This window comes from Podarcis bocagei (genome assembly GCF_964188305.1).
Source record: "Podarcis bocagei genome assembly, chromosome: Z".
Lineage (NCBI taxonomy): Eukaryota > Metazoa > Chordata > Lepidosauria > Squamata > Lacertidae > Podarcis > Podarcis bocagei.
In genome coordinates this window covers 49,194,513-49,219,462 of record NC_138140.1, presented here as the reverse complement: position 1 = coordinate 49,219,462, position 24,950 = coordinate 49,194,513, and the positions used below count along the sequence as shown (strand labels likewise).

The 24,950-nt window shown below is 43.9% G+C and overlaps 1 protein-coding gene across 7 annotated transcripts; it reads right to left on the bottom strand.

The window, feature by feature from the left end:
- Positions 1-1,308: 1,308 nt before the first annotated feature.
- RBMX (RNA binding motif protein X-linked) lies at positions 1,309-15,858 on the bottom strand. 7 transcript variants are annotated; one of them, XM_081179126.1, is made up of 11 exons: positions 15,720-15,858; positions 13,603-13,729; positions 13,311-13,417; positions 12,423-12,591; positions 10,815-10,934; positions 10,075-10,189; positions 9,290-9,415; positions 9,101-9,202; positions 7,919-8,019; positions 5,225-7,424; positions 1,309-2,325 (listed from the first exon to the last, which is right to left on the bottom strand). In XM_081179126.1, exons 2-10 carry the CDS (start codon positions 13,709-13,711, stop codon positions 7,114-7,116), a joined length of 1,260 nt encoding a protein of 419 aa, XP_081035252.1. In that variant the 5' UTR covers positions 13,712-13,729; positions 15,720-15,858; the 3' UTR covers positions 1,309-2,325; positions 5,225-7,113. The 7 variants fall into 7 exon arrangements, with proteins under 7 accessions (XP_081035252.1, XP_081035255.1, XP_081035254.1 ...); XM_081179129.1 differs by having other exon boundaries at positions 7,919-8,004; XM_081179128.1 differs by having other exon boundaries at positions 9,101-9,196.
- Positions 15,859-24,950: the final 9,092 nt, after the last annotated feature.

The window sequence follows — 24,950 nt, the reverse complement described above, 5'->3', positions numbered from 1 at the left end:
GAGGCAAAGAGATCCATTGTAAAGAATGCATCCACCTGTGCACATTCACACAATGCAAAAATATGTGTACCTAATCCCAATTTAAAGGGGAACTCAGACCCAGACCAAATATGCTGGGCAAGGTAGAAAAATGAACAGATAATTGCTCTTTAGATCCACTCTGTTACCCTAAACCAGGGGTGGGAACCTCATACCCAAGAACTGAATGTGGCCCTTCAGACCTATGCACCCCCTGAGACTCTAACCAGGCCTGTTCTCCAGTGTTTTATACTAGAATTCATGGCTGAACAAAGCCTTGTCTCTTGTAGGCCTGGATGGAGATGTGTAGAAATGTCTAGACTTATGAGTCTTTACAAGCTAGAAAAGGGCACATAATTTATTGCTAGGACAGTCCCAAATATGTGGGCAATATGTGACATATTGCAAAATCTGTTTTTAGTGAAGTGTGATGGCATTGATGCAAAATTGTTTTAAAGTGTTTATAGGACTTGGTCAACACCATTTTTCCCCTAACAGGATTTCTTCCCTTGCCTTTTAAGCAACACATTTCTCAGCTTAGCAGCAGCACATCCTACTTTGTAATGCACATGGCACATCTAATGGTTGCTTACAGCTGTTTTTAAAACAGCAGCAGGCTCTATCTTCCTTTCTTCAGTTACCCCCTCAAAAACAGCAAGCAGTTTACAATTCCACAATAGCAGTGCTGACTACATTAAACCTGGCTGGTCTCCACCGAAATTCAAGCATCAGTACTAAGATTGTCTGGGTAGTCAATTTCTTGGCACTCTCCTCTGCTGCAGCACTATAGCTCAATTCTTGTCTAAGGACAGGCTGTAAATGTTGTGGAGCCACACTCATGTAAGCATTGAACCTCCAAGCTCCTCTACTTTCGCACCTGTAAGAAGGGGTTCAGACAAAGCATGAGCTACAAAAGGCCTTCTCTTGCCCATCACTGGAGCTTTCTTCAGAAGTTAAGCTCAGTATGAGGACTTAAAAATGTGTATGAGACACCCCCCCACACAGGGGCCTCGCCTCCTCCACCGAGCAAGATCTGATGCTCCCAGGGGTGTCTAGCAGAAAGTGCAATTACCAACATTCCAAATTCAGGAGAAGTTTAGAAGTCTCTTTCAGACCTCTTGGCTCATATAGGAAGGTTGAGGGTTGAATCAGCAGGGACTTATTGAGGTTAGTGCGCTCCCTACATTTCCTCCATCCATTTGAGTTCGGCCTATGTGGCACTGTGCTTCATTCTGAAACTAGTACCCCCATTTAAAAGACAAATAACTTTGAAACAATGAAATGAGTCTTAGAAAAAATGAACATTTTTATTCCAACAATGGATTTAATACAATTATCTTGATTAGTGGAACTTTAAAGTTGTCAGAATTTCCATTTTGGGGTTGGGACCTTTTTCTGGTTGACATGTCTGAACAAGGCAACTTCTTACATCTGTAACAGTAACTCACTTGGAACCACAAGAAAGACACCCCAAGTTTTCTTCATTACCAATCTTCACACCTTTTTCAGAACCCTTTTTTTCAAAACACATGCAATTTTGTGCTTCCTGAAAATGCTCTAGAGAATGCCCGAGGCATGTTTATTTCATTTGCCTTCTAGCTCTAAACATTAATTTGCCAGGCTGTAAAAATTACCCTACATCAATCATAGATAACACTTCAGCTTGCCTCATACCAAAGACTCAAATACAATGTTACAAGCATTTAACTTGCAGGATTTGAGCCATTTTTACAAACTTTGTTTTTAAAATTTTCAATAAACAAAACATAACATACATGGTTGAAGACTCCTGGTTGAAATCCTGCAAAGTGAAAAGCAAGCAAGGCAGAGAGCTCTTTTTTGCATTGGGTTCAAGGCTCTCTGCCTTGCTTGGGATGGGGGTGTTGAAGCCCTCTTGGCATGCCAGCTCTGGAAACCCTGGGATGCTCAAGTGTGTGGGAGTTCCACAGGCTAGAGAGTAAGTGTTTTTGCATATATATGGAACCCCTGGAACCAAACTCCTGCAGAAGATGTGATCATATAGTATTGTACTGCCAGAGTAGCACATTACATGCCAACAACTTTTGCTACACAGTATTTGTAAGAGGACACAAACAATCTGTATCCAGCTGTTTCTGATATTTAGGCCTCTTCCTCTTCTCTTCTATGAACATCCAATGCTCACAGCAATGACTGATACTGGCATTTAAGATCTGACTTCCCTCTGAAACGTCTTCATTAAACACTGTAGACATATTTAAGCTGCTCAGCAGCTGCATTCTCCATGGGCATCCATTCCTCAAATGCCAGCCACAATTAACCTTGTACCTAAGATGAAAAGAGCAACATTAGCTGTGTCTCAAAAGGAAGTTATCAGAAAATTATGATTTGCTCAGGGACAGTCATGAATAGGTATGCTTTGATGCAGATAACAAACTCAAAATACAGACTGTATAAGCTACTATGGTCTCCAACTCAACACTTTTATCAAGTGTTATTTTAGAGTCAGAAGCGGGCACATGATCCTTAAGGGATAGAAGAGGCTTCTAACACAGCGCAGCCAAACCCAAACACATTAGATACTCAAGGATCCTTATTAGGTGCATTGTGACTGCTGAAAGCCTTATTCTGCTCACTGCTAATGTTTGTTTTTTGCAACTGTTTAGCTATGGCAAGCATAGGCAAACTCGGCCCTCCAGATGTTTTGGGACTACAACTCCCCTCATCCCTAACAGGACCAGTGGCCAGGGATGAGGGGAGTTGTAGTCCCAAAACACCTAGAGGGCAGAGTTTGCCTGTGCCTGAGCTATGGCATCTGCCCACTACCTTTCCTTTTGGGTGGGGTGGGGGAAGAGAGAGAGAACTGAAGTCATAGAATCATAGAATCGGAACAGACCACAAGGGCCATCGAGTCCAACCCCCTGCCAAGCAGGAAACAGGAAGTGTTGTTTTTTTCAATTCCAGCAAGCTTCCCTAGATCAGTGTTTCCCAACCGGTGTTCCGCGGCACACGAGTGTGCCGTGAGACACCGGCTGGTGTGCCGCGAGATGCCTGGAGGGAGGCGGGCGAGTCGGGCGGCGAGAGGCGGGGCGGGGGCGGCGAGGAGAGGCCGCGCCTCCTGCTGCTGCCTGGCGCTCCTCCTCGCAGCCGGCAGCGCTGCCTGGGCGCCTCCGCGCGACTCTGTCTCGCTGGGTTTGGTCTCCCAGCAGAGACGGGTCACACGCGCCCCTCCCTCCCTCCCTCAGCCTGCGCGGAGGCGGATTGAGCGCAGCTGAGAGGAGCTGCCGAGGGAAAAAACGTTCACTTTTGTGCGTCCCTCCCGGCGTGACGCTGCGCGCTGACGTCACGGGGCGGGGCTTTAATGGTGGTGTGCCGCGAGATTTTTTTTTAGTACACAGGTGTGCCGTTGCCCAAAAACGTTTGGGAAACACTGCCCTAGATGACTACCGTATTTTTCGCTCGATAACACGCATGTAGTTTTTAGAGGAGGAAAACAAGAAAAAAAATATTCTAAACAAAACAGTGGATGTATGATTTTTGTGGTTCATGCTGTGGCCACAGACATGTGATCTGACGGTGAGTTTGGGGTAGCCCAATGCAAAAATCCTGAGGATTCATGTGGATCCATGTTTGTAACCATGTTTTTGCACCACTGCAGCCCCAGGTAACAGTGGGTGCGTGATTTTTTTGGTGCAAACTGTAGCCATGGACATGCTATGTGATCTGATGGTGAATTTGGGGTGACCCAGTGCAAAAATCCTGAGGATCCATGTGGATCTGTGCTTTGTAATCACGTTTTAAGTGGGGAGGGAAGGAAAAGGACTCAAAGGACAAGGAGCACGCATGGAGCAGGCTCTGCTTCTCTCCCCCCCCCCCCCTTAGCGAGCTGAAAAACTTTGCTGGAGGGACAGAGAGCCTGCTTGCTTTAAAGGAACCTACCGGTAGGCTCCTTTAAAGCAAGCAGGTTCTGCTTCTCTCCCTCCTTAGCGAGCTGAAAAACTTTGCTGGAGGGACAGAGCGCCTGCTTGCTTTAAAGGAGCCTACCGGACAGGAGCCGCTTACACGAGTGTAAGCGGCTCCTGTCCGGTAGGCTCCTTTAAAGCAAGCAGGTTCTGCTTCTCTCCCTCCTTCCCCCGCCCTTAGCGAGCTGAAAAGCAAAGCGGGAGGTGACTGAAAATCTTTCCTGCTATTTCCAGCAAAGCGGGAAGAGAGAGATACAGAGAGCCAGCTTGCTTTAAAGGAGCCAACCGGACAGGAGCCGCTTACACTCGTGTAAGCGGCTCCTCTCCCGCTTTGCTCCTTTAAAGCAAGCAGGCTCTGCTTCTCTCCCTCCCCCCCCCCCTTAGCGAGCTGAAAATCTTTCCTGCTATTTCCAGCAAAGCGGGAGAAGAGCCGCTGAGTGGGGAGGAGGGAGAGAAGCAGAACCTTCTTGCTTTAAAGGAGCCAACCGGACAGGAGCCGCTTACACTTGTGTAAGCGGCTCCTCTCCCCTCTCGCTTTGCTCCTTTAAAGAAGCAGGCACTCTGTCCCTCTCCTCCCCATTCAGCGGCTCTTCTCCCGCTGGAAACCACGGAGGAGGGAAGCATTCGCTCTGTAACACGCACAGACATTTCCCCTTACTTTCTAGGAGGAAAAAAAGCGTGTTATGGAGCGAAAACTACGGTATGTCTTTGCCCCGAATGTCTTGCTATTTTTATTTTATTTCATACATCACCTTGGGACGTATGTGGAAGGTGAAAAATAGTAATACTCCCAAGGCTACTGAACAGCATGTCTGAAATCCTGGTCAAACCTTTTAACCAGTTTTCATCAGAGATTAAAGTCTACAGCTTTCTATGCCACCATTATGGGCATTCCAGGTATCAGGGCAACAAGTGAACTGAACCCTGACAGTTTAACTCATTTACACTGGTATTGAAGTCACCATTCCTAGCAGAGCCTCTCCAAAGCTTGAACTCGTATCAGTGGCACCTGCATATTCTTTTACTGAAATGCCATTCGCAGCTTCCCTTTAAAAGAAATCTAGTTTATTCTCTCTTCCTTCAGAAATTTGCAAAGGCTAGATTCCAAAACAGGGTGGTTATTTATTTACCCAAATTAAGCAGCCAAGAACTCACCACAAACTTCACTGAAGGTATCAGCAATTTAAGTTGTACACTCTATCTGCCCATATTTAATTTGCAAAAAGTATGAAGTGTTCCTAACATTGCATCCATCCACAGCTTACCTGTTGTACTATTAGAGTAGAAACCCATGTTGTCCACCAGCACTGCCATGCACCAGGTCACATCTTAAAAACAGCAGTCATCCTGCAACAATTAAAACAGGCATGAAAAATTATTCTAGCACAAACTGCCTAAGCCCCTAACCACCCCCAGAAACACAGCAAGAACCCCTGCGTTTGCCAATTAACCTGCTTCAAGCGCTAATGCTTTAAGTTTGAGAGGTGGAAGGTTCACTGGATTGGAATGAACTGGAATGGCTTATGGATTCTCATTTCCTTTCCAATGGTGCTTTTCATGGTAAATCCATAACTTGACTGGCATATGTTTTGAGGATTATAGCAGAACTTTAGTTGGAGGTCTTCAAGTCTTACTACATTTCAAGAGCATCTTTTGGACTTCCTGGCTGCACCTGGGTCATGACAACTTGCCACAGGTTCTGCTATTTGTATCAAAACTGCCCACCTGACTTAGTACAAAGAAGTCAGGCATCCAACTAAACATCAGGTTCGTATTAACGGCTTGTCTGAAATTCCCCAAGCTGGTATAGATTTTGGCTATTTAAGCCAATTTGATTTGTTAGCATTTTAATTTCCTAGTATAGTATAGTATAGTATAGTATAGTATAGTACAAGCAGTTGTTGTTTTTTAAGTTCTTCATCGAAACATAGTGGGCAAAAAATAACCCCTCCCAACCCTTTAAAGAAATGTTTGTCTACAGTGAGTTGCTTTCTTAGTGTTGCTTTCAAAAGCTTTGTGCCATACAGTTTCATCTAAGATAAGGTTATGTTGAATTTGTAAGGCTTCGCCTAAGGCTATCCAGCAGTTTTTCCATTGGGTGCTGCTTTAAAATTTAAAAGCTTCCATTGCCATGATGTACAGCATGTCCTACCGTATTTAAGGACAGTAGTTCTGGTTTCAGTTTGACTAGACTGAAAAACTAGTTTGCTTTGCTTACCATCTTTGCTGTTTCACACGCATTTGATGCTTTAAATCTGTTGTGGAATGCTGAAAGTTGAAACTTGTTTATATGAAGCCATAAGCCTTTCAGAAGTTGGAGAGAAAGACTTCTTTGCTTATCTTATTTTCTCCATTTTGCCTTTGGAGTCAAAGATGTTCCTTTAAAAATGAGACACTACAGGATTGCAAAAATTTGAAACAGTAAGAGCAAGTACCGTTTTGCAGCTTCTTTGATGGAACTGGCCAAACCTCTTACTTACAGATCTGTAGCTTGCTTACTACAGGTTAATATGTTATTTTGGGGGGTGATGTTCTTGCAAATTCCCAAATGAAATATGTAGAAAGGAACAACGTACATTCAGCATTATCCGTATGTCGTTTTGATTTAATGACTGAATGGTATCCTCAATTTTTACACAAGACTGAAGAAATTTTCTATTTTGGAGCATTGTGTGCATTTCAGCATGGAGAGGATGTTTTAACATTTTAGTTTGGCACACATCCCACCACCCTCCAAAAGCTAAAATGGGTTTGCTAGAAAGAAGGCACACGTTTGCATGTGTAGAACGATCCATGGCCATTTTAGATGGCTGCACGTTGTACGGGAAGCCTTAGGGTTGCCGGTTTCATGGATGAGGTGAGAGCGTTGCATTTCAGGGTTAACCTTTACTTTAAAAAGTTACAACACTAGTACACAGGCTAAAAATGTCATACATTAACATCTGCTTTCTGAGACAAATATTAACAATTTTGAAATGAAATTAAAACAAGTTTACTTTCTCCTCACAAAAAAACATTAAGTAATGGAGGGGAACTTAACAAGCAACAATAAAAAAGAAAAACATGTTTCAGTAGTCCTCTGGAGTAAGGAAAGAATTTCCACATTTCATTTGTTGGAGGAAAAAACTGATTTGGTCCAGCACTTTAAAAGGTTTCAGTATCTGCTTCGGCCTCCGCCTCTTTCAGAGCGGCTCCCTCCACGGCCGCCACCTCTGGGTGCTCCGCGGCTGGAGCTGCTGTAAGAATCACGTGGAGGAGCATAACCCCTTTCCATAGAAGGGGGGAGGCCTCGGTCTTGTCTTCCCACACGATCCCGGCCACTTGAGTAGACATCACTTCTGCTGCTTGAGTAACTTTCTCGACTTCCACCATACCCATCTCGGGTGCTCCCATAATCGTCATAGCGACTGCTTCCACCATAAGATGGAGGGGGCCCTCGTGCAGGTGGAGCACTACGTGAGTTACCTGCAGGTTCAATGGTCAGGTAATAGGACAACACTATAAATCATATCACCACAACTTTACATCTGAGTTTAAAAGAATTTGTATCAATGGTGTCTGTTACTCTTTTGTATTAACTGAAAGTTTTAATATAATCTCACATGTTGGGACATTTGGCAGGGGAGTATCGGATAGTGAACGAAATAAAGGCTGTTTGAAGACGATGATATTTCTCAAGGCAGCTCTTTTTGGGATTATTCCAGAACAGCTTGCTATTTTTACAGCAGAAATTCCACCATTTTTTTTCCAGTGATAGATGCAATTCAGAACAGTTGAACTTTGGCTTCGTTAGTTTATGGGAACTGTAATTCAATCATTTTGTTAAAAATGAAGTACCGGTGTATTTTCACTGCAGTGGACAAGCCCAGAATGCCAATTCCCCACTTAAGTAGATGCAGTCTATTAAGTCAAGAGTGAGGCCTACTGAGTCCCTTAAGACCTTCAAAATAAGCACTTACCATAACTCTCATAGGAATCTCTGTATGAGCCCCCACTTGGGTGATCAGAGTAGTCCCGGTCACGCCCTCCATAGCCATCACGATCACTGTAAGAGGAATAACTGCTGGGGGTTAGTACAGGCCATCGCTAGGTGAGTTTTGCACAGAGTAAGGTAGCCCTTTCACTTATACCGTTCCTCAAAAGAATCTTAGATTTGGTTCCCAAGTAGTCTCCCATCCAAGTGGTTTTGAGATGACCCACCCTTTAGTCCCAATACCCTGCCTAATTCAGTCTAGGTACACATAACTAAAATAATCAAATATCTATCTATCCTTGCCTCAGTTACCCTTCCCACTATTTCCTTTGTGTCTACATAAGTCGCTTGGGGTAAGAACTAGCCAAAGCTGTTCTTTGCAGATCATCATGAATATCGGGGTGGTAGTCAGAAGATAGATCTGGATCTATTAGTAGATCAGAAAAGATTTGTGATTCCCAATTATAGCAGCAAAATGTAGAAAGCTTGTGGCAACCATTAATGGATATGTGCGTAGAACATGAGCGCTGTTCAGTTGAACTCCTGGGCTCAAAATTCTTTAATTCCAAGTACATCATTTACACTAGGTTCCTGTTAATAGATTCCTAGGTTTTAGTTTCAAATAAAGTATATTCCAAAAGCCTGAAATCTGCCCCATCCCTGATAAACATAGATGGTGCTCTAGAAAATAATGACATATAGCTTCCCATAGACCTACATTATTCACCTGCACATGGCTCACTAGTGGCTTTAGAACTGCGTAAAGAAAGCCAACAATTGTTCATGTGAGGTATGGAGATTTGGTTTCTCTTCTGTAACGTAAGAGGGATATACATGTTCTTGTAGCACCTTAAATATACAGATTTATTATGGCATAAGCTTCCATGGACCACATTCCACTTCACCTGACACATGAAGTACTATCCTTAGTTGCAAGTAGGTATGGTAAGACTTCAAAAGTGTCTGATGAAAAGGACTGTAGTCCACCAAACCTTCTGGCATAATGAAGCTGCTCAAGGTGCCACAAGACACTTGTTATATTATTGTGCTTATTGTTTGAATCAAGTAGAAAGAGTCACACTGCAAACTGAAACATAAGCTTGACTAACTTGTTGAATGAAATATTAAAAGATTTGTTTGAGAATACACAAAAGTGAACGTTAAGTACCTGTAACCTCTTGAGGGATACTCATCACGTGAACGGGAATGACCATAGTCACGGTAGGCATAATCTCTTGGAGGTGGAGTATATTCCTTTGTGTCTCTGGAACTTGCCAATTGAACAATGAGCTTGACTAGCTTGTTAATGGAATATGAGAGATTTGTTCAACAACACACAAAATCGAACATTAGCTACCTGTAGCCTCTTGAGGGGTACTCATCACGTGAACTGGAGTGACCATAATCACGGTAGGCATAATCCCTTGGCGGTGGGGCATAATCTCTTGTGTCTCTGGAGCTTGGATAGTCCCGACTTGAATAGCTATGGAAATGAAAACTAAAGTATTTTTTCCGGTAGTGAAGTGCAGGAGCTCCTCATAACAGCTCACAGCCATACGATCAAGCAAAGTCCTAATGCAGCAGCAGACACCCTACCACAAAGTGGAGGAGACGTAGTGTAACATCTAATTAGACTTGGCTGACAAGTCATAGAATACTGAACTTCAAAAGGTGGTGTAGCTGCTAGCATCTTAAACTTAGGTTGCAGAAACCTGACTTAACACTTAGCATTTAGCTTTAAATAAGATTAGCATTTAGCTTTAAATAAGCATTAGTATTTAGCTTTAAGTAAGAAATACAACCAATTCTACAATTACTTGCTACAATTTAAATGGCTAGCATTAAGTACAAATTCAATTAAAATAGCTGGCCACTTTGATTCTCCTCATTCTTCCTTTATGCAGATAACAAATTGTTCATAAACAGTAAACACCGAAAGCCTCATTATCTCATTGATTTGCCAGAACAAATCAATTGTCTGGTTGTCCTGACAGATGGGACACGCCCAGTCCAAAAAAATGTCCCAGAGATGTGCTCCCCTTACACCCTTTCCATTAAATCACTGCTTCTGCAATCAAAATGCATTAAGTTCAATAATTAAGTTCCTTGATCTGAAAAATATCCAACAGGGTTTGATTTTACCTGTCTTTAGTACTGTAACCATCATCTCTTGGAGACAAATAGACATCTCTTCGTGATGGCAGTGGTTCTCTGCGTGGCGGTCCTCCATAACTGTCTCTACCGCGTGAAAGGGGTGCTTAAGTAATCAAGCAGAAAATGAAATATTTTTGAAATAAAGCCTTCTGAAAACAAGGTATTAGTAAAGAAAGATGTTCCCACCATGAGATAAGACCACACCATACTGGATCAAACTTTTCTGTGGTGGTTTAAGTTCAATACAACCTCTATCAGCAAGATGAAGAGATAGCAAAGTCCTACATTATACTGAAAGTAAAGTTGCTTTGAGTTCTTGTAAACAGAGGCCTAGTCAAACTAAGCATACATTGACAAGGGCTGACTAGTGAGTATTTAGCCCATATTCTACAATTCAAGAATCCTTTTCAAATGTGTTGCATACGACCCACATGTGGAGATATGCTGAACACTGCAGTCATCCAGCATAACTAAGGAGTGTCAATTCACACCTCTTAATCCAGCAAGGGATATCTGCCCTAACACAGAGACACTAGCTCCCAACATAGCACTGCTGGAGGGTCCTGGAAGCAGCACAACTACCTTGCCATTTCTGAGTGCCAGAAAAACTTGGCACAGTTGTAAAAGCCTTTCTCCAACCACCAATTTGTGGATCCATGCAATGGACAATAAAAAAATACTTTATTACATTTACATGCTGTTTGGCATCAAAGTGATAAAAAAATTACCTCTGCCTCCCATTCCACTACTGCTACGAACAGGTCCAGAAGGAGCAGGTCTTTTAGGTGGTGGGCCACCGCTACGTGGGGGTGGACCCCTTTTCATTGGTAGAGGGCCTCTAGAAGAACCTAAAAGAGCAGCAATGTGTCAGCTAGATAACAGAAATAGGATTCCTCAGACAGATCTGCCTCACTGGGAGCACAATGTACTACTGTGGCAGTACCCATGATACACACAGAATATTCCTGCACTGTCCCTTCCCAGAGAGAGAATGTCATTTGGAACAGAACTGATTCTCAGCAGCTGTTTCCAATAATTTGAACTACTATGATTTTATTGTTCTATTTTAATGAACTTGTTGTTTATTTATTTGCTGCTGTGTTTGTTATTACAGGGATTGCAATACTTGTTTTTTAATGTTACTATGAATTTTGTGACCCCCTTTGAGCTCAACATTTGTTGTGGGAAAAGTAGAAGACAAATATCAATCAAATCAAACTTTCGATTCTAAAATTTGGAGTTCAACAAAGCAAGACCATGGACTACAAAAGATTCAAATTGCTATTTACTGTTTAATCTCAAAACAGCAAATAATGCAGGACAGCTATAAACAGCAAAAATTGCTGCCAATAGCTTATACACAAATACTAAGAAACTCACCTTTGTTTAAGACATTAAAAAAACCAACTGTGTGGAGCAGTATAAACTGTTTCAACATCAAAAAACATCAAAATTGAAGAACAACATCAAAACACCGATTGAATAACGTTTGCCTAAGCTTGCAAAATTTCAGTTAAGTCATATCACCAATTTGCTTAACATGAGATTAACCCCTGGACCAATTTCCAAAATACACCTCAATGTTTTAAGCAAGCCTACAAGTTCGCTCGCTTCATCTCTATACCCCAGTACATCAAACACAAGAATAGCATTCATCCTCAGAAATAGCAGGACGGCAATCTTTTTCCAAACTTCCAAAAAGGGTAAAATAACCACCAGAAATTCATCATTTGTATTGTGTCTAGAGCTGGGTGATATATTGGTAAATTGTCTGAAGCGGTATCTGTTTCAGACATTTTGAGGGGCTTCTTGCCCCTCAGCTAAGCAGTTTAAGGCAATATGAGGCCTTACTTAACTGCAGGGCATTGAATATGTATCTAGGCTGTTTATTCCTCTCCTAAGGTGGAGAAAAGCAGCAGACGAGATATATCATGATGTTTGGAATGTATCAGTATATCACAATATTTAGCTGCTGATATACAGTGGTACCTCGGGTTACAGACGCTTCAGGTTACACACTCCACTAACCCAGAAATAGTGCTTCAGGTTAAGAACTTTGCTTCAGGATAATAACAAAAATCGTGCTCCGGAGGCGCTGCAGCAGCAGGAGGCTCCATTAGCTAAAGTGGTGCTTCGGGTTAAGAACAGTTTCAGGTTAAGTACGGACCTCCGGAACGAATTAAGTACTTAACCTGAGGTACCACTGTATAAGAATGTTGAAAACCAGGTATTGCACAGTCCTAATTGTGTCTTGATTTTGAGAGGTAGCTGTAAACCAGCATTCTCTATGCAGTGGCTTGTATGCTGCACAATTACACATGGGAAAACACACATACCCAAATAACTCCCTCTTGAAGGAGGACCCCGTGTTCCACTTCCACCTCTTCCGCCTCTAAAACCTCTTGGAGGACCTCTGCTCCTTGGAGGGGGAGGGGGCCCACGTCTACCGGTTTCAAAGGATGGCTTGGTAGCTTGTTCAACTTTAATTGATCTTCCGTCTAAAGACTGAACAAAGGAATCTAACTCAGCATTAATTGCAAATGCTTTTTGTAGGACAGAGTGCCTCCATTCTTATCCCCGCTCTGGTTTCCGGCAAATACATTTGGTTTGGTATTATGCAGATAAAAAACCTAATTTTAAAAATGAATATATTGTTTTAACCACATTTTGTAGACCACTCAAGGATTTAACCAACCAAGGTCAACTTAAAAATTGAACACCCATATTCTACGGCTACATGCTTTCAGTATGTCAATCTTATTTGTTTACATAGAATTCTTCTAGATCTTTAGTTTCCAAGTGTATCCAAACCAATTTTCAGAAGCAAAGGTTTTGCCATGATGTGCATGTTATTAAAAAGTAACAGTCTCTACAGGTATTTTCTAGAAATAACTGATTGAGCCATCACAATCAGGAAACAATGCTGTATTATTTCGGCAGTTCTTGAGATATCCAGTTTCGTTCTTAATTTAAGAGTAGCCCATAGAATGCCCGTACTAGCATTCTGGAAGAAAATATGCCATCAGGCTTTATTTGTTTTAAAGCTAACCCTTAACATCCTTAAACAAATTCCCTTAGCATCCCTAAATGCTATTACCCAAGCATTCACTCCATTATAACACATCACTGAACTTGTCTCATTAACTGAATAAAAGCAACTCTGTCAACCAATCAATCCAATCACCCTCAGCTTGACACTCTGCAATTAACACATTAGTTACTACCTTTCCATTCATATCTCTGGCAGCATCCTTGGCATCTGCTGGACTCTCAAAGGTAACAAAAGCAAACCCTCTTGATTTGTTGGTTTCACGGTCTTTCATAAGGAGAACTGAAGAAAGACAAAAGTGTTATTCCACTTTCATCATAGAATGATGTATCCCAAATTGTACACAAGCCTGCTCAGAACTTCTTAGAGGACGTATAAGCTCTATCACTTCAACTGATCAAAGCTGTTAAGTTCATCAAAGCAGACCTTTAACTTAATATTATGCCCTAAAAAGGCTGTGTGCTTACCCTCTACTATATGGCCATATTTGCCAAAGACAGATTCAAGAGCCTTCTCATTAGTCTCTGTGTTGAGCCCACCAATGAACAGCTTGCCAGGACGATCTGCTTCAACCATTTTGACACAGTTTGGGATCTGGAACAACACACATTCAACTTGAAATGGGAGAAGCTTGGGTCCTTTGGAAATATTTGACAAAACAACAGGATAATTCCTCAGACAACAATATGCAGATATTGAAAAATCTGATTAGGGCTTGATGGTTCTTATCAGCTTGTCCATGCCCTTAGTTGCTAAACAGAAATGGCAGCATCATTTCTGTGGTGACCAAGGCCTTGCTTAAACGCATCTAATTGAGAACAAATATTGACACTACAAACACAGTGCCCCAAAATCCAGAACAATGGCCCTTTAATTACTACCTGCAAGCAAAAGCTCTAATGCAAGAAACTGTTACAATTTTAAAAAAAGAAAACCAAACCTAATTTAAGATAAGGAAACATTCACAGGGGAAGAAAATACAACAGCTCCCCTATGGTTTTTTAAAACTGAAAAAGGTTGAAAATGCACCACAGTGGTTACTACAAAGGGAGCTGTATCCCACAGGGATATTTATTTATTTTGCTTTTTGAAAACTTTATTGAAATTAATAACAAAACATTCTTTTGTATGGTATGTCCAAATATACTAATAAAAATCTATTCAAACTTATACAATTCATTTCACCATACATTCTTATTCATATACATAAGACTTCCCATCACCCCCCCACTGTATTTACCATTTCTTTTTTCTATTGTACTAATAGTTGTTACTTTTTTCTGTTTATGTTATCTTATACTTCCTTACATCTTTTCGTATCCATTTGCATTATTTTTTGGTATATTACACAGAAATACCCCACAGGGATATTTAAGTCGGCCCCCACCTGAATTTTTTTTTCATTAAAAGGAAGGCGGGGAAACTGCTTAGCCCTTTTATTGAGACAAGGAATACATTCAGAATTCTATCGAACAGTTCACTAAACAATAATATAAACAAGTAACTTCTGAATATTTTAGACCACCACTATGTATGCTTTGCAATGTTTCTATACTCCATCACAACATTACTGGCTAAAGGCTCAGTGGGGAACTTTCAGGATTTTAAAAAAAAAACTGTTCAACAAGGTCCAACACAGTAAGCTGATTGGTACATCCAGCTCAGTATTGTCTGCTCTCCAAGGTTTCAGGGGTCTTTGCCAGTCCTGCCTAGAGATGCTGGGGACAGGACCCGAGACCTCCTGCCTGCCAAGCAGATGCCCCAACACTGAGCTACAGCCCTTCCCCCAAACTTGCACTTGAGGCTTTTTGCTCCCCCCTCCTCCATCTTTTAAAATTTATTTTTAGACTCTTAAGCCCAAGGACAGCGGCTGCCATCAAAGATTTATGCTCTTATAATAGTGGTTTTATAAGTCGCTCTCAGAGCCTTTCTTGGCTACAATAGAGAGGGGGGGGGAAACTCGGAAATTAAAGAAAAGCAAGCAACTGAATATACCCAAAATGACAAAAGGCCACATTCAGGTAACCCTGCGGCCGCGCATGCGCGACGCTGAGACCGCCAAGAATAGGGGAGGGGGTGAAAGCGCATTCCATTAAGACGCAAGAAAAGTACGAGTCGCGCCTGCGCAGTCGCGGTTTCTAGCGCCCACCCGGCGCCCTCGCGCGCGATGCGCACTTCGGAGAAAGGGGAGGGGGCCACAAAGGAGGGGCTGAAGGCGATCGCAAAATGGCGGCTTTGGCGACCCTCCCTCCCTCCCTGCCAGGCCAGCCCAACCCCCCTCCCCCTCCGGCTCACTTTTCCCTCAGGGCTGGCCCAAGGCGGCAATCGGCCCCCGCCCGCCCGCCCCTCCCTCACGGTTTAAAATGGCGCCTCCGTATGAATGAGAGGAACGGGCGTTGAGAGGGCGTGTGCGTGTGCGGAATTAAAAAGGAATAAACGGGAGATCTCAGAAGCCGAATCTCCCCCCACCCTCACTGCCGCCGGTGTAAGCAATCGGTGTGTGTAGGGGGTGGATAGTAAAGCGCGGGCGATTCGAAAGGCGTGCGCGCGTGCGCTTATCTCTCGCCCCCCCGCGCGAGCTTACCTCCAAACCGCCAGTAGATCAGCAACGACGCACTGAGAAGGAACAAAGGAGCCGAGGGCCTTTATATATCTGACGTCAGCACATTCGTCTCGAGGCCAGAAAGCCCGGATGTAGGAGTGAAAAGAAGGGGGCGGGGCAAGCAGGGACACACCAGGCAAGAGAGGCGGGGCCTTTTGAGATAGGAGGAGGGCCGCTTGATCTGGCGAACAGTTGGTGGGTGGGTGGGTGGGTGTGTTGCAGCTTGCTCTGGAGAACTGTTGGGGTGTGTGCAAAAGAAAGAAAGAAGAAAGAAAGAAAGAAAGAAAGAAAGAAAGAAAGAAAGAAAGAGGGCTCAATCAGCACAAGCACAAGAATACAGTATGCTGTCATAAGAGAAGCCCTGATCAGAGAGGGGAGTTAATATATGAACCTCTCAGTGTTGCGTATTTCTATGCTAACAAAGACTGCATCTTTTTACTTGTATCTTTTACTTCTGTATCGCTGTAATACCACTAAAAAACGTAGCCGAGGAATGCAACTGTGGACTCTATCAAATGTATTGCCCTTTTGTATCTTTCTAAAAGGTGTTTTCTTACACTAGGAGATGTAACTAGAATAGAAAAATGTAACTGGAAGAATGTAGCCAAAATATTTTCTATTCTGTCTGACTTTCCATTGCCGTATACTTGATCTGTCAATATTCTGCCGTTCACAAACTGTCAAAATGCCTTCAAGCACCACAGCGCCACCTACTGGGTCTACAAATGACATCGTGAATACACACAAAATGCAACATAAAATCAGTTTAATTAATAAAAGTATGCAGAGCGGAACTTCACACCAGCACTGATAATCATGCAGAAACAGGACTTCACATGTGCACACCCCTTGGTCTACACACCCCAGGTCTACAAACGAACTACAATTTCCTTGACTATGACACTGTAGACTGCGGGGGCAAGTCAAACATGGATTGAATGAGGGAATTTGACTTCTGTCAGCCTGAGTTACGAGCCTTGCTCAGACACTCACTGACACCCCAGCTCCAAGGAACTTAATACTGGGAACTTTTTATACGAGACAGACATTACATCCGCCTGGGTACTGCCATTTTTACCCTGGATAATCAACAAAATCGCCTGTGATGTACGAACGGTAGCTACTTCCTTTACAGCCAAGGGAAAGTTACCAAGCACCCAAACTGGACAGAGGTGGACAATGGGGGAGCTGTTTATATCTACACAGATTCCAACCACCCCACAGAGAACTTAATTTTGGGGTTCCAATGCCTTTGAATGGACTCTCAGCCCCAGAAAACCCACCTACAAGGACTTTTCCTCCGGCAATTTTGTTGCCTCTGGGACATTGGAGTAACCAATGACTGGGAAGGGCCAGAATACCTGGAAGGCTGGCTTCACTCTGCAGGGGCTGCACAAAACCCCGAGTGGACCACACCGGGCCTCAGAGGTGCGGGGGGTCGCCAAGGACATGAGACTTCTGAAAACCAATGACCCTCTGCACCCCCTAGGCACTGCACCAAGGCATTTTGACCCAACCCCTTTGTACCCGGAGCAAGATCTTCTTTGCTCCTGGGACCAGGAGGAAATATTCAAATGTGGAGCAAGGTGGCCAGAGAAGCTCCCTACCCCAACTGCTGGATCTCAGAGGCAAGGCCTGCCCTTGGTAGCAGTGGCTGTGACCTTGGACCAATATTCAACCGGGGACATCACTTCCTGGAACCTGACAGCCCTGAACCTTACCCATCAATACCTGTACTTGATGGGACCCACAAAAGGGCCCCTCTGCCACCTCTTCGCAGGGGAAGGAACCCCTGTTGGGAAAAGCACCTGTGACATAAACCTTGACATCTTGATCACAGGGCAAGTGACTGTCTCTAACATCACGCCATGCTTCTCCAAGCCTTTGCTTCCAGAAGTGAGCAATAAGGGGGAAAGAGTCTCAGTACCCTAAGGGGGGGAAAGGAGGCATAGACGAAAGGTGGATAAAATAAATTTGACCGTGGGACTTAAGACAATGTTTCGAATGCCCAGGAAACTCAGCATACCCGAGAGAGGTTTGGAACTTTGTACAGTGGTACCTCAGGTTACATACGCTTCAGGTTACATACGTTTCAGGTTACAGACTCCGCTAACCCAGAAATAGTGCTTCAGCTTAAGAACTTTGCTTCAGGATGAGAACAGAAATCATGCTCCGGTGGCACGGCGGCAGCGGGAGGCCCCATTAGCTAAAGTAGTGCTTCAGGTTAAGAACAGTTTCAGGTTAAGTACAGACCTCCGGAACGAATTAAGTACTTAACCCGAGGTACCACTGTATCCCTGCTGAGGAGTTTTCGGAATATCACTTTGGGCAACAGTTTACCCTCTCTATATACCAATGTTGAAAACATTGTAAAGACCGTTCTGAAGGTACTGAACCAGTAAATGTGCAATGCACATCACCCCACCCCCACTGCCTCAGTCAGAGTGGTAAATGGAAACTGAATAAGAGGCTGAAGATTGAGGAAAGAGAGAAGAACTTGGAGGGGGAGGTGCTCAATGTCTTTTTATTTTTTAAAAAAGAAAAGATCTCTCCAGGACTTGGAGGAGACAAACTACCGGGGGATATATGGGGTTAGATGCAGTCAGATTGTAACCTGAAAATTAGTGATTTTGTATTCTGTATGTTCTTGGGTATTTAATTATGTGTAGCATTTTCTAAGTGGGGAGATTCAGTATAAGGAAACCATCTAGATAAGGAGGAAGGAACATTTTAAAAAGGTACTTAAGAGGAAATTAAGGAAAGGAGGTCAGAGACGTCCGCTGGTGGAAGGGGGAATAGCAGCTAAGAGAACAAGTTTATTAGTTTATTGGATAACAAGGTAACATACGACCCCTAGTGGGGATATATGAAACCACATTAAAAAAACCCACCAACCTAAAGGAAACATGAAACATAAAGGATTAAAAGTATTAAAACAACAAAATTTTGAATCAGCAAACAAAACTGGGAAACTGCTGGCTTGGCAATTAAGGAAAAAACAAAGCCAAAATATTATAAATAAAATAAAAGACAATTTACTGAAGTGTCTGTAACCTGAAGCGTATGTAACCCGAGGTACCACTGTATTAGAAACTGCAGTACTACAAAATAATATAAAAACATTGTCTAAAACTTATGAGTTTCTACTAGAATGGCACACAAAAGACGAAGAAATTAAGGATGTTATGACCAAATTTGCAATGGATATAGGACATAATACTGAATATGAAAAATGATCAAAATTATGGAATACAGGGTTAAAATTCACAGCATGTACACCATTAAAAGAAAATCTGTTAAAAATGATGTACAGGTGGTACCTCACTCCAACCAAACTAACAAGGATGTATAAAAAAGGAAGTAAAAATTGTTGGTAATGTGGGGTGAAAGAAGGCGGGTTTTTTTTCACATGTGGTGGTTATGCGACAAGGTGAAAACGTACTGAGATAACATATATAACGAATTAAAGAAGATCTTCAGATACACGTTTCAGAAAAAAACTGGAAGCATTCTTGTTAGGTATGGTTGGAGAAGATATTGCAAAGAGTGATCAGAAATTGTTATTATACACAACAACAACAGCGAGATTATTGCTAGCACAGGTTTGGAAACAACAGCAATTGCCAACAGTGGAAGATTTGCAACAGAAGGTAATGGAGTCCACAGAAACAGTTACCGTATTTTTCGCCCTATAGGGCGCACCTAGGGTTTTTGGGGGGGAAGAATAAAGAAAAAAAATTATTTCCCCCCCAGGTACGGGGCTGGGCTTCCCCTGACCCCAGCCCCCAGAACAGGCTGCTATCCGCAAGCCTTGGGAGCCCGGCGGGAACTCCCGCTGGGCTCTCCAGACTTGCGGATATCTTCCCGAAGCCCGGGGCGTGCTGCTCAGCGCGCCCCAGGCTTCGGGGTGCAGGCTGCTATCCACAAGCCTGGAGAGCCCGGCGGGAGTTCCCGCAGGGCTCTCCAGGCTTCAGCGAAAGCCTGCCTTCGCCCCATAGGACGCACACACATTTCCTCTTCATTTTTGGAGGGGGAAAAGTGTGTCCTATAGGGCGAAAAATACGGTAATTAACTGGGGAAATTCGACAACAGGGCGATGAAACTTTTCAAAAAGAATGGAAGAAATTTATGGTGTACATAGGAAAGATTTGTATGAAATAGAAAAACCAGCAGAATAGAAATAAACCTCATAATGTGTAACACAAATATTTTTATTGGAACACAAAAAGTACAATGTAATCAATATAACCAAATGTATTTACAAATAGTATACGGATAGACAACCACAATATGAAAAAAAAATTTGTATGTATAAAAGGGTTTATATACTCATAGACAATTCACAGACAATTGAGTAATCAGAATAATAACTTTTAGAATGGATAAATACAATGCGAAAAATTAGAAGTGACATAAAGAAGCCAGAAGAAGGAAGGAGGGAAGTCAGCTTGCAGGAGCAAACTATAAATGTACAATGTAATATATGTATTTAAAGTATGAAGTATGTAAAACTAATAAAGATTATATTAAAGAAAGAAAGAAATTTATTCAGGAAAGCGACCAAATCACAGAATCTCTGGTGACGGAACTCTTAGAGGTAAGACAGCTCAGCTTACAAAACAGGCTTGCTCTTCATTTTTTGCTTGCGGATTGGGGCTGGACATGTGCCTTAATTGGTTCAGAATGCTGTCCCTATGTGACGGACCAATCCCTGAACATTATGGGATATTTAAATGTCATACATGAATGAGCGGGTAAACTAACGAACATAAAACATGAAGGGTTGATGGACTATAATTTATGGGATTGGCTCAGGCAACTTCTTAAATGGATCTTATTTAGTGTAGTTGTGGTTGTACTATGTATATTGCTGTTTTGCTGTGCTGCACACTGCCTAAATCAGGCATAGGCAAACTCGGCCCTCCAGATGTTTTGAGACTACAATTCCCATCATCCCTGACCACTGGTCCTGTTAGCTAGGGATGATGGGAGTTGTAGTCCGAAAACATCTGGAGGGCTGAGTTTGCCTTTGCCTGGTCTAAATCCATGTTGCGCTCTCTTGTGCTGTACTGCCCAACACCCTGGTTGTAGTGCCTTACCCTTTAGAGCTTACTTCCGTTCCCCGACCGCAGCCACCTTCCTTGAATATGTGCATACCATCTCAGGACTATTTAATTGCTCATCTTCTAACATTGTGTATGCCATCAAATGCCAGCAGTGCCCTTCAGCTCTCTATATTGGACAAACAGGACAAACCCTATGCCAAAGGATAAATGGACATAAATCTGGCATCAGGAATCACAAGACAGAGAAACCAGTAGGAGAACACTTCAGTCTCCCAGGATATTCTATACAAGATCTCAAAGTAGCTGTCTTATTACAAAAAAAAAATATTCAGGAATAGACTGGAAAGAGAAGTTGCTGAATTGCAACTTATTACCAAACTTAAAACCATGGAGAGACCTGGTCTGAATAGAGACATTGGATTCTTATCTCATTATACATGTATATGAGGGACGCGGGTGGCGCTGTGGGTAAAAGCCTCAGCACCTAGGGCTTGCCGATCAAAAGGTCGGCGGTTCGAATCCCCGCAGCGGGGTGCGCTTCCGTTGCTCGGTCCCAGCGCCTGCCAACCTAGCAGTTCGAAAGCACCCCCGGGTGCAAGTAGATAAATAGGGACCGCTTTCTGGCAGGAAGGTAAACGGCTGTGATGGCCTGGGATTCCGATTCGGAGGATGAAACAGAGGAATCCCAGCCTGCACAGGAGTCCCCGCCTCCAGGGCCAGCTGAACTGGGGCAAGGCCTAGAGGCTGAAGAGCCTGCACCTGTGGCAGTGCAGCAGGAGCTGGCCCCAGGTGAAGTCCTCCTGGCCCCAGAGGGGCCTGATTACTCAGTGGCCACAGGTGAGCCTCCTCCAGGGCCCAGTAACCCTTCGGCCTCTCCTGATCTGCAGAGGCTTAGGGCAGAGAGGCGAAGGGAACTGGTTGCCCCCAGGAGGAGTGCTCGCCTTAAGGCCAGAGTAGGCGGGGCTCCTGGGGGTCGGGACCGCCCCTGACCTTAGAAGAGGATAAAAGCCCACTCATCCCGGCCCCAGGTTGCGGGAGCAACGTCGTTGTTGGCTTCGGACCTTCCTGTGATCCTGATCCTTGCTCGGCCTCCTGTTCCTGACTAACCGGTACTCCTGTTCCCTGCTCGGCCTCCTGTTCCCGACCATCCGGTGTTCCTGTTACCTGCTCAGCCTTCTGTTCCAGCGTTCCTGTTCCCCGCCCGTCTCTCTGCATCGGACCTCGCCCCGCTTCGTGTGGACTCTGCTACACTCACGGTACCTTACCCCCGGGACCAGCACAACGGCGTTTCCATGTGCTGCGCTGGCTTGCCAGATGCAGCTTTGTCACGCTGGCCACGTGACCCGGAAGTGTCTCCGGACAGCACTGGCCCTCGGCCTCTTGATTGAGATGAGCGCACAACCCTAGAGTCTGTCAAGACTGGCCCGTATGGGCAGGGGTACCTTTATCTTTACCTTTATACATGTATACATATACATTATACATATATAAAGCTATTTTTAGCCATCTCACCCCTTGCTTTTTCCTGTAAGACCAATTGCAGACGTTAACAGTCGTCAACAGGTTTGCCACACCTATCAGCCAATCACCCATTCCCACCACCCTTCTGAATAATACCCCTCCCCACCCACTCACTATACATAAGGGTCTGGTGACTTCTGTTTCAGTGTATCTGAAGAAGTGTGCATGCACACAAAAGCTCATACCAATAACAAACTTAGTTGGCCTCTAAGGTGCTACTGGAAGGAATCCATCCCCTTGATCATTTGCGTTGCCCTTTTCTGAGCCTTTTCCAGCTCTACAATATCCTTTTTGAGGTGAGGCAACCAGAACTATAACAGTTCTGTGCAGAACTATGCAGTTCACCAGAGGTTTTCTACCTTCTTTGAGTCCAAAGCTCCCTTGACCAACTACATTCTTTTTGCAGCACCCCTGTGGGGCTCAGGAGCCCAGTTCTGTCACCCCTTGCCTGCAGAGCTGGCAGCCTCTCACCCTTTATCGAACACCCTCTCTTGTGGAGCCTTGTCTCCTCTCCCCTCCTCTTGGGAGTCCTCTGGGCAGCTGCTGCTGCCACCGCGGTCTCTGAGCTGCCCCCCTCCCCCAAGAGAGGTATCCCCAGCGATCTGGGACTTGTCTGTCCATTCCCAATAGCAAGGGCTGGTGGACTAGCTGGCTTGGCTCCCTCGCCTGCTTGCTTGCTTACTCCAAGGCCACCTCCTGGCAACCAGCACCCCTGGCCAGCCCCAGAGGCACCATTCACCTGCAGAACTTGTAGCCAGGGCTGCTGCAACAAACAGCTGTGCAAGCCTTTGGGAAGCAGAGATGTGAGAGGGCATCAGAGGAGGGAGCGAAGGAAAGAGGGACAAAGACTAGTGTTGCCCATAGCACCCCTGACCATCCTTCAAGGCACCCCAGGGTGCCACAGCACACTGGTTGAAAACCACTGAGTTACACCATAGTTTTGTATGGAGGAGGAAGCTGAAACTCCTCTCCCCTATGTAAGACGACAGGATGATGGGGACTAGCTGAGGCCAGATTGAAATTAATGGGGAGTTGCCCCATTTTCCTTAATGGACTAGTCTTCACTGGCTGGCAGGTATATATTAGTATCATCCCCCCCCACCCCCGAATAGAATTGTAGAGTTAGAAGAGGCCATTTGGTTCAGGGGTCGGAAAGGTTTACCGGCCATGGGCCAGGTCACTGCCACGGAGATTGTCTGTGGGTCGGACTGGCGCAGTGAGACGCCGGAAATCGCGTATGTGCAGAAGTGATTTTCAGTGCCTGGACATGCGCAGACGCGATTTACGGTATCTACGTGTGCGCAGATGCGATTTCCTGCGCCGCTCGGTGAGTCCCCGCACTGCGCTGCACTGGTTTAGCGCAGCATGCAGGGGACTCGCCAAGTGGGTGGCTCGGTTCAGGGCAGTTTGGGGGCCGGTAAAACGGTCTTCGTGGGCCACATCCGGCCCATGGGCCGCACGTTGCCGACCCCTGATCATCTAGTCCAACTAGATGTTTGCATATACAGTGGTACCTGAGGTTAAGTACTTAATTTGTTCCGGAGGTCTGTACTTAACCTGAAACTGTTCTTAACCTGAAGCACCACTTTAGCTAATGGGGCCTCCTGCTGCCGCCGGAGCACAATTTCTGTTCTCATCCTGAAGCAAAGTTCTTATCCCGAGGTACTATTTCTGAGTTAGTGGAGTCTGTAACCTGAAGCGTATGTAACCTGAAGCATATGTAACCCGAGGTACCACTGTATAAGTACATGTGGCATGTAGTGAGAAACCTGCAAGCAGGATCTGAGCACAAAGTACTATCCTGTCCAGTAGTTACCAGCAACTGATATTGAGAATCACTGTCCAGACTAAAGCTGTGGTCTGATATCCATTTACTAAGAAGTAAGCCTAAACTGAATGGGATTAGTAGACATGATTAGGATTGCAGTGCCTCACATTCATTTTAGCATCTTAATAACATCCACATCACCAGATGCCTCAAGCTGGTTCCTAATTCTTAATTTCATATAGCCCAGTCCTGTGAATCCTTAGGTCTGTACTCACAAAGGATAAGGCTATCAATTTCTACCAGCCATGAAGGCTATGCTCTGCCTCCATTGCTGGAAGCAGTATGCCTCTGAATGCCTGCTGCTGGGTGGGCATCAGCGTTAGCAGATCTTGCAGGTTGGGTGAATTGGATTGAAAAGATTGCTTACTCTGGAATTCAAAGGATTTATTCACGGAGGAACTATTTGCAGGATGAGTGGAGATGAGAGAGAGATGGCAGACATCTTGCCTCAACAAATTGGGAGAGAACAACAAACAATAAATGGGTCCACTTTTTGGGGCGGTATGCACTTAAACAAAGCAAAGACTACAAACAAATGCTTAAATATGTACAATTTAAATGTGCCTATTTCTAGATATCTATCACATTTATTTATACATGCTCCAATAAATTTAGGAGAGAATGCATGGTTCTCCTACATGTATTATTATATATTATATACTATATTTTGACACATAAGTATTAGCATTTTAATATTTATGTAAATAATTATACGTAATTTTAAATAATTATGCAATACACACACACATCTATATTTATATCTTGTATAAAATTATACCAGTCTGTGCAAAAAAAGAA